Source organism: Symphalangus syndactylus, chromosome 24, assembly GCF_028878055.3.
Source record: "Symphalangus syndactylus isolate Jambi chromosome 24, NHGRI_mSymSyn1-v2.1_pri, whole genome shotgun sequence".
In the NCBI taxonomy this organism is placed as follows: domain Eukaryota; kingdom Metazoa; phylum Chordata; class Mammalia; order Primates; family Hylobatidae; genus Symphalangus; species Symphalangus syndactylus.
In genome coordinates, this window is record NC_072446.2 from 40,555,550 (window position 1) to 40,565,329 (window position 9,780).

General features: G+C 49.3%; 1 protein-coding gene across 2 annotated transcripts in view; it reads right to left on the bottom strand.

The window, feature by feature from the left end:
• The window catches only part of XKR7 (XK related 7), a 33,806-nt gene extending 24,315 nt beyond the window's left edge, over positions 1 to 9,491 (bottom strand). The window contains exon 1 of one of the 2 annotated variants that reach the window (XM_055265799.2): positions 8,883 to 9,491. In XM_055265799.2, the coding sequence (XP_055121774.1) occupies positions 8,883 to 9,466 (584 nt within the window). In that variant the 5' untranslated portion in view covers positions 9,467 to 9,491. The remainder of the gene's footprint in view (positions 1 to 8,882) is intronic. The other variant, XM_063633752.1, reaches the window with a different exon arrangement.
• Between the last annotated feature and the right edge of the window lie 289 nt (positions 9,492 to 9,780).

A 9,780-nucleotide genomic window follows, 5' to 3' on the forward strand; every position in this document is an offset into this window, starting at 1 on the left:
ACCCCATCTTGTTACTAAGCAAGTAAGATGGGCTGTGACTTGGGCCAATAATAATAGTCATTGTAGTAGATGTTTTCAGGGGATATACTACGTGACAAGCCCTGTGCATTTACATTATCTCAAGACATCCTTATAAGCACCTTAAGATGTGGATACTATCACTATCCCCATTTCACAGGTGAGACAGGAGCTGTGGCTGGTGGAGCAACTTCCCCAGGGTCACGCAACTAGGATGTCGTGGCTCCTTGATCTGCGCTGGTGCCCCAAGCTCTCAGCTACTTTGCTTTCTTGTCCAAGTCCCAGGAAAATTCACCAGAATTCTGAAGTTACTTTACAGATGGAGTAACTGAACCCTAGGTGGCGAAGTGACTTGTCCAAGATTCTGATCTCAAAGGTTCAATCCAGTTCACACCAACATTTATTGAGTACCTACTGCATACAAGGAACTTGACTTCCTCCATCTCCTAAGTCAGCCACATCTGTATCATTCTGGGAACTCAACCCAGGGTTGTTCCTATTACCTCCTCTTTCCTTAGCCTTAGGCCGTGGACAGTTTTAAAGGCTGTGGATGTAGGCCTAACAGACCTCAGTGCTGTGTCCACAACTGCAGAAAGCTCCCACATTCAGCACCCCGCACTTCATCCACAGACCCAAAGCCTGCTTCAACTGGCTTCATGTTGCAAGAACCCACCATAGACCTCACCAGAGCTGGCTGGGCGCAAGACCACCAACAGTCACAGAGGATCTACTCTGGGCTAGTCACCATGGGAGACAGAGAGAAAAAGGGACAAAGCCTCAACTCCCCAGGGGTTTGTGATCCAGTGGGAAAGCCAGCCAGGTGGGTAGATGATCACAACAAAATGTGATCAGAGCTGTGGGTAAAGAGGAATGAGTAATTGTGCCTGGGGAGGAAGTCTGAGGGGAAGAACCCAGAATGTTAACAGTGGGGACTTTACATTAAAATACAAATTTAAAAATACTTTTCTGGCCAGGTGTGGTGGCTCACGCCTGTAATCCCAGGACTTTGGGAGGCCAAGGCAGGTGGACCACCTGAGGTCAGGAGTTCGAGACCAGTCTGGCCAATATGGTGAAACGCCATTTCTACTAAAAATGCAAAAATTAGCTGGGTGTGGGGGTGGGCACCTGTAATCCCAGCTACTCGGGAGGCTGAGGCAGGAGAATCGCTTGAACCTGGGAGGCAGAGGTTGCAGTGAGCCGAGATCGAGCCACTGCACTCCAGCCTGGGAGACAGAGCAAGATTCTGTCTCAAAAAAATAAAAATAAAAATAAAAATACTTTCTGATATTTTTTCTTGTGCTTCTCTAAACAATACATGATTGATTGTTTGTAAGAATACACTTAACTAGCAGAAGACAGTATAGCTTGGTGGTTCCACATGTGGGTTTGGGAGCCTGACCTCACAGCTTCAAACCCTAGCTTTGCTCCTTATGAATTGGAAGGCCACTCTTCTCTGTGCCTCAATTTCCACGTCTGTAAAATGGGGCCAATAATGCTAGCAAACACTAACTGAGCACCACTATGTGCTGAGTACTGTGCAGAGCACATATATATTAATTGAATCAGTCTTCACAATGGAGACCTGGGTAGGGATTGTTATGATGCCCATTTCACAGATGACAAAGCTGAGGTCCAGAAAGGTTAAGTGACTTGCTCAAACCCACACAGCTCTTATGTGGCAGAGCCAGGGTTTTGGGTCTACAGTTCTTCTTCTTCATCCTTGCAGTCTCTACCTGGCAGGATTGTCAAGAGAAATGATCGAATCTAAGTCTTAATAAACAGTAAGTATAATAAATTTCATTTTTATATCGATTTTTAAAAAATAGACGAATCTATACATGCATTTTTTTAGCTAATTAAAAACCAGAGGCAAAATCTTCAAGCAATGCAAGAAATATGTACTTAGTAAGTGGAAATCTCCCCTGACCCCACCCCTCCCGCCCCAAGAGATAATGAGCAGAGGGGAATCTCTTTATGCCTTTTCTGTATTGCCTGAGGTTTCAACAAGAATGTATAGCTTTTTGATCAACAGACAAAACAGCCAAACATTTTCCACTTTAGAACAATGACTTTTGCCTGGTTGAGGGAGTGGGAGGTGGTTTCTGGGGGGCAGAGGGTAGCATGTGTGGGATTTGTTCAGAGAAAGCTTCTTAGAAGAGGTGGCATTTGAGCTCAGCCTGGAAGGATGTGCAGAATTTCACTGGGAGGAGACTGGAAACTGGTGTTTGGTGTTGCTGGAGGAAGGACTGCAGGCAGTGGAGAGCAAGGGGGTGGGGAGCAGGTTGTCATGTGGGTACAGCGGGGAGGAAAGACAAAAGATCAGGGGGCAAAGGGCCTCAAAGCCAGGCTAAAGCACAGGGACTTGCTCTAGGGACAGAGGAGAGCCGTCGCTCTGCCTGCAGGTGGAGGCTGGATTGGGGTTTGGGGGTGATAACTGGAGGCTGATAGGATTTCCCAGGGGAGGAATTTGGATGCCCTAACAAAGGCAGGGTGGTGAACAGAGAGGCCAGAGAAGATCCCAACCATCCTCCCTCCTCTCCCCAGGGACCTGCGCCCCAGCTGCTGGGTTCAAAGCCATTTCCTCGCAGCCCTCCGCCCTCCGCCCTCCCACTCCCCAGAGCTTCTCCTGTGTGGTCTTTATAGATCAAACAGGGGACGCTGGGCCCAACCGCCGCCGCTGTGTCTGTTAGGAGCAGCTCTAATGGTCCATGGCAGCTGGATGGGCAAGGGGAGGAGGCAGGGTAGGGGTGGAGAGCCTTCTGGAAAGAGGTCTCCCAGGAGGTGAGTGGTGAGGCCCAAACTGGAACAACCCTACAAAGGCAGAGCTGGGAGGAACCTCATGGATGGTCATTGAGTTCAGGGGGCTGTAAACAAGTGTCAGCTGTAGGACAGATTATTCAAAACGAAATCTTAGACATGTCATAAAGGAGACATTCAGAGATACTTGGGTTAAAATGATGGAGACAGGGCTGTAAAACACAGTTTGAAAATGATGGAATCCAACCCCTGACCTGTTTTACAAATAACAATGGCTAATGATCATTGTTGAGTGCTTCCTGTGTTCCAGGCACTGTGCTGAACACTAAACATTATTTAATTTTCTACTACCTCAAGCCCCATGCGATAGGTGCTATTATTAGAGTGTCCATTTAGCAGATGAGAAAATCAAGGCACAGACAAGTCATGCCACTTGTCCCAAATCACAGAAAGTGGCAGGTGCAGGATATGGCTGATTCCGGAGAATGGATTCTGAACCATTAACTCTGGCCCCAATGGAGAGACTGAGGACCAAAGAAAGAAAGAGGTCGCATTAGCTCAGCCTGAAGCAGACCCCCACCCCTGTTGCTACAGCTTGATCCAGTCTCCATTGTCTCTCTCCTGCATCTTTGTAGCAACCTCCTCATGCATCTCCAGGCTTACTCTGCCTCCCTCCAGTCTATTCTCTCTCTTTTTTATTCTTTTTCTCTTGAGATGGAGTCTCACTCTGTCACCCAGGCTGGAGTGCAGTGGCGCACTCTCGGCTCACTGCAACCTCCACCTCCCGGGTTCAAGCGATTCTCCTGCCTCCGCCTCCTGAGTAGCTGGGATTACAGGCGCACACCACCATGCCCAGCTAATTTTTGTATTTTTAGTAGAGACGGGGGTTTCACCATGTTGGCCAGGATGCTCTCGATCTCTTGACCTCGTGATCCGCCTGCCTCGGCCTCCCAAAGTGCTGGGATTACAAGCGTGAGCCACTGCGCCCGGCCCCTCCAGACTATTCTCCACCCAGCAGCCAGAGTGGACATTGCAAAACACAAGTCAAGATCATGTTCCTTCTCTGGCCAAATTCTCCTGGGCTCCCCATGTCATGAAGAGTAAAAGCCCTAGTCCTCATCATGGCCTCTGAGGCCCTGCATGACCTCGCCCCTGCCAATCTGTCCACCAGCATCTCCGAACATGCTCCCCTCACTCTATTTCTGCCACACAGGCCTTCTCCTTGCCCTTCCCTTTTCCTTTGCCTGCAAAACCCTTCCCAAGATCTCTACACAGCTTGTCCTCACCTCATGCAGCCCTTTGCCCACATGCCACCTCCTTGGAGAGGTCCACCCTGACCACCCTATCTCAAAGAGCCACACCTTTCCCTGGCACTCCAGTAGCTCCCTGCCCTGTTTCATTTTTTTCCCCATAGCACTTATCACGATCTGGCCCAGGTATTATATATCACATATAATATATATCATAGTTTATTTTTCTATTGGTTCCTTCATTAGGCTATTGAGCTCCAAGAGGGCAAGGACATTGTCTTGTTCACCACTCTATTCCCAGCACTTAGAACAGTGCCTGGTATACAGCAGGTGCTTAATAAATGTCTGCTGAATGCAGACATAAATGGATGACTGCCATGTCATTATGGCTTCAAGGGAAGGAATTCAGGACCCCCTTGCTGTCCTGCCACGTGCTCCGTGAACAAACCTTTGTTCCACAGGGAGCAAAGCCCAAGCTAATGCACTAATCATTGCCAGCAGTTTCTGAGCATTTAACGATGGAACGAGCCCTTTGCTGAACCCTTACACATTATCTCATTAAACCTTGAAACAACCCAAGAGGCGGGTGGGTACAATTATGGTCCCTAGTTTACAATGGATGAGAGATTATTTGCCTTGTCAAGGTCACATATAAGAAGTAGTAAAGTCCGGATTTAAACTGAGGACATTTGAATCTAGAGTCCGTGTTCTCAACCGTTATGCCAAGAATGTAGTTTCCCAGAGGGGAAATCCAGAGCCTGACGTTCACTTCCAGTAGGTCACTAACTCATTCCAGAACTTCTCTGTCATGCAGGGCTTCTTAGGTGACATAGAGTGCAGTGTCCGGGCCTGCGCATAGAGAAGGCATTAGAGGGAGGGCCCCCAAATCTCAATTGCCTAATTTTCTCCCCATTTGGGGGTTCCCAGATCCTGAGAGCCTGGCAGGAATCCCATGTCAGATCATCTCCCACTAATTGGCTTAGCAAACCATGCTTATCTGGGTGAAGCTGGGGCCCATTGAGTTCAAGATTAGGAAAAGCAGGATTCATGGCTTACTGCTCTGCTGCCTACAGGGTCAGAGGGGACAGGGTTAGGACTTTAATTGGCTTAAGAACCCTGGGCAGTTTAACAGCTCAGAGAGTTTAAAGGGAAGGGAGGGATGAAGATGAAGGTTGGTGTCCAGGCCACAGCCAGTTTCGTGCCCCGCCAGAGGATCTGTTTGCTGTTCTCTCAGAGGTTCAATCTCTCTGTGCACAAAGACATTGTTCTGGCATCTCCCAAAGTAGCCAGTGTGTGGTGTAAAAGATAGAGCTAGGTTTGGGACTCATCACCTTTCCTCACTTCTCAGTGGGTGACTTTTGGACAAAGTTCCTTATCTGATAAACGGGTATATCAATAGTCACCAGGGGGGAGGGTTTCAGAGTAACATGAGATCACATGCCTGAAACACTCACACAGGGCCTGTGGGGACACAGTAGGTGTGCAGTGTCTGTGTATGCTTTCTCCTGCTCTCTCTCTTCAGAGCTTCATTTTATGTTTAAATTAGTAATAAAATGTTCTGTGTGAAAAGACCTTACCAATTTGAAGAGCTAAACCAGAGGTTACAAAGAAGACAGGCTAATAAATATGTTTCCTTTGGTTGACACTATTTTTAAACATTTTAATTAGTAGTTAAATTTTGGAGAGTTCACGGAAAAATCCCAATTTCCCATTTCTCTTGAGAAATCAAGACTGGGTCCACGATTTCTCATGGCATGATCAGCTAGAGCTTCCCTTTTCCTCGAACACTACTTGCCCCCGAATGTCCTCTTGTCTAACACCCCTCGTATCTTATGGTCTGTTACCTGACTGGGTCCTCAAAGCATTTGAATTTTTAATTCAGCATTTTACAAGTCTAAGAAGTTGAAAAATATCTTCACGATTATAATTATTTTATTCAGAATTGAGGAAATGGGATCAGGAGGTGAGTGACTGCCTAGCCTTCTAGGTGTGATTCTGGAGGACTCAATCACACATCTCCCTCTTCATTACCCCAGGCCCCACCACTCAGAACATCTGTGGGAACATCTCACGTGGTAAGCAAATGTGCTTAATTTCGACGAATGCCAGCCCCTGCAGCTTCTCTATACCTTCTCTGGGTTTTCCCTCCATTTATCCAGGCCCTTAGCCATTTTCGAATCAGAGATTTTGGGGGCAAGGGTCCAGAGGCTTTTGCTTTGGCAATAGACCCAGAGTCAGAATTTCAGGAATGGGAAACTCTTAAGGTCATCACATCGAATCTCATTTCACACACAGGGAAACTGAGACCCAAAGATGGAAAGAGCCTTGCCCAAGGTCACCCAGCAAACTATAGTTTACAAACTAGGATAAAGATGTCAGCCTCCTGACCAGACCACCCCCGAATCCAGCCTTTTCCCCACAATACACACTGTTCCCATCCTCACCCACATAGTTCAACTCCCTGCCCCTCTTTTCACATTCTTAGTGCAACAGAAGCCCTGACTTTCTATCACACTGGAATCTTGGAATCTCAGATTCATACTTCTTTAAGCTTGAGGGACACCTTAGTGGCAGAATTACAAAGTGGATAAATTGAACTCAGGCTTTAAAGGCAGAGAGCCTGGAGTCTCAGCTCTTCAAGTTCCTAGCTGTGTGACCTTGGACAAGGATGCCCCCTCTCTGAGCCTCCATTCCCTCATCTGTCAAATAGAAATTATAATGCTAACCACATGACAGGATGATTAGAAGGGGTACAGGACATAAAGCAGGTAAAAAGGCAACCAGTAGGCTTGGCACAAAGTCAGTGTTTAATAAAATAATTGTTATAGAACTGTAAATTAGGGCTTTCATGTCTAAGTGAAATAGTACAGATATGATCAAAGGGAAGGATGGACAAATTAGAGCATATAGACTCTTCCTAAATTGTTACAGGATTGATACTGCTAGATCCAATTTTTTTAAAGGGAAGCTATGACTCCGGGTTTTTAAAATACTATACAAGCCACATAAAACACTTCCACAAGCCACATTCAACCTAAGAGCTATTAGATTGTTATCCTTACAAACTTATCTCATCCCAGCCTCCTCATTCTGCAAATGGGAGATAGTAGAAATAGCTAGTCCTTTTATCCATAGCCAAGAAACCATAGAGCTGAGGGGATCCTTAGCAATTCTAGCTACTCCCCTGAGACTCCACACCCATGGCCATTTTTGCCCTATTTGAGGGAAACTCAGTTTATGCTTAACAAAGAAGAGAAGTATTAGTTTCTTGTAAGTGGATTCTGAATGGGGGGATAGCCAGTGAGTCAAGGGGTATCTGGCCCACTTTAGGCTGAAGGAAAAGGGGGATAAAGCTTGGCTACCAAGAATAGGAAGTTACCATTTCAGAATCTAAAAATATCTTTCACCATCTGTCCACTCGGGCACAGAATGATAAATGCAGATTAGTTCCTGGATGTAGACATGAATATTTTTATGTGTCACGCTAATAATAATAACACCACCTTGTGTGGATAGTGCTCCGCCCCCCTTTTCCCCTAGGGTAAGCTAAGTGGAATATACACATCATCTTGGCAGGAATAGATAGGGAAACAAAGGCAGAGAGATTCGACAACACAACAAGAGTGACACAGCAAGTGAGCAGTTGGGACAAACCCTAGGAGTCCTGTTTTCAACCCTCAGCCCCAAACTGAATCTTCTGAGTTAGGCAGAATGTGTTAACAAGCAGCAGAATAAATATAACAACAGCAGTAATCACCCTTTATATCTCTAGAGTGACTTTTTCCATGCTTTCCCCACACTCTTAAAATGTTACAGCCTGCAGGGCCCTCATGCAGACCTCTCACCTGACCATCCCAACAGGTAAGAATAATGCAATGATAAGACAATGCAATAAGAGGAGTAGGGATTCTCCCTCATTTCACAGAAGAGGAAACTGAGGCTTGGAAGGAGGAGAGCGTCTTGCCTAAGATCATATAGTAAGCAAGTTCATTCTGTTAGAGCACAGAAGGCCCTAAGCTACTAAATAGCAATTCGGAATCAAGAGGAGCCCTAGGTTTAGAATTCCTCCTCTCTCCAGTTAACTCAGTGCAGCAGGCACCCTCAGTCCTGGCAGAGGAAGAAGACTGAAAGTGGGCAGCTTGAACAAAGCCTCAGTTTTGCCTTACCAGTTTGGGATTAAAGGGCAGCCAGTGACCACCTAATCTCAGATTCAAGATTCCAAATCCCCTTGGCCCTGTTGGAAGGGGAGGACCCTTAGTTGGGGCAGAGGGGGTCATAGGAAGTAGAAGAAGCCTGAGGGCTCCCCAGTTGGGTCCAGCATATCTTTCTCCAAAAAGTCAAGAAGTTTAGGCGGGATATTCATTTAGCTGTCTCAAATTCTGTGACTCTCCTTGCAGGTTGTGAATGAGCTGCAATTCTGAACTGAGGATCTTTGAGAGCAGGAAAGGACTTCTGAGATCCTTCCTGAGCCCAGGCTTGGCACTCAGGCAGAGAGGAGTGGGTTATGGCAGAATGGGGCCCTGTGGTCCTGTTTTAAGTTTCACACTTATCTTCATGAGTCCCGGGTCCTCCCCACTCACGCACACCCCTGAGGATCTCTTTCTCTCCTTTCTTGAACCATCCCCTCCCCTCTCAAAGGCCAGGTCAGACCGGATGGCACTGGGGTTGGTCAGGGCTTGGGGGCAGAGGTCAGGGAGGAGCCGACTGAGAAGAAATTAGAGCTGCAATGGGGTGGAGAGGGGGGGAGGTCAGGACAGGAGGGTAGCCCGGAAAGGTCAGATCAGGACTGGGACGTCAGGTAGCCCTTCGCCACCCCCACTCCTCGGGCTCAGGTCCCTCCACCTGCGCTTCTCCTACCTCCAGACCTGGCCGAGCTGCAGGAGGTGGACGAGGGTCTGCAGCAGCCAGATGCAGAGGCGGCAGCAGCGGCGGCGGTAGGCGCTGGCCGAGGAGGGCTCAGGCTGGGGACACGGCTCGGGGCTGCCTTCTTTGGTCCGGAAGGCGCCGGCGCTGTCCTTGGTGCTGATGGCGGCTCCGCCGGCTACGCTGTCCTTGGTGCTGACGGCGGGTCCCGGGGACCCTGAGGGCTCCGAGTAGTCGTAGACGAACCAGCGGAAGCTCAGCAACTGCACGACCAGCGAGGGCAGGAGGACGAACAGCAAGGTGAGGCTGAAGTAGGTGTGTTCATTCTTCAGGTAGTAGGAGGCCGCCAGCCACAGGTCCGTGGCACCGTCGGAGAAGAACACGAGCAGCGCGCACAGCACCCAGAAGCAGTCCCGCAGCTCGTAGCGCGGCCCCGGGCCGCCCGCCCCGACGACCCCCGGTGGCCCAGCCGCCGCCGCCGCCTCCCCGCGCCCACTGGCACTGCCCCGGGCTCCACCGGCCGCCCCCTCCGGGTCCGGGCCGGCCGAGGCCGCCACTCCATCCGACTTCGCGGCCATGTTGGCGGAGGGGGAGGCGGGGAGCGACTTCCGGGCGGCGGAGGGGGGTGCGGCGTGGGGAGGACCCTGCGCAGGCGGCTCCTCTTCCTCCTTCTCCTCTTCTTCCTCCTCCCCTCCACTTCAATTATTCATTCTCCTAGGCGCCGCCCCGCCCCGCCCCCACCCGCCTGAGCTGCGGCCGGAGGGGGGCAGCCCCCGGGAATGCGGAAGCAGGGGAAGGGGGGCGCACCCCAGGTCACCCTCTCCTTCCTTCCTCGGAGGCGCGGGGCTCCAACCCCATGCTTTCTGTCTCTCATCTCCCCCCGGACTGCACT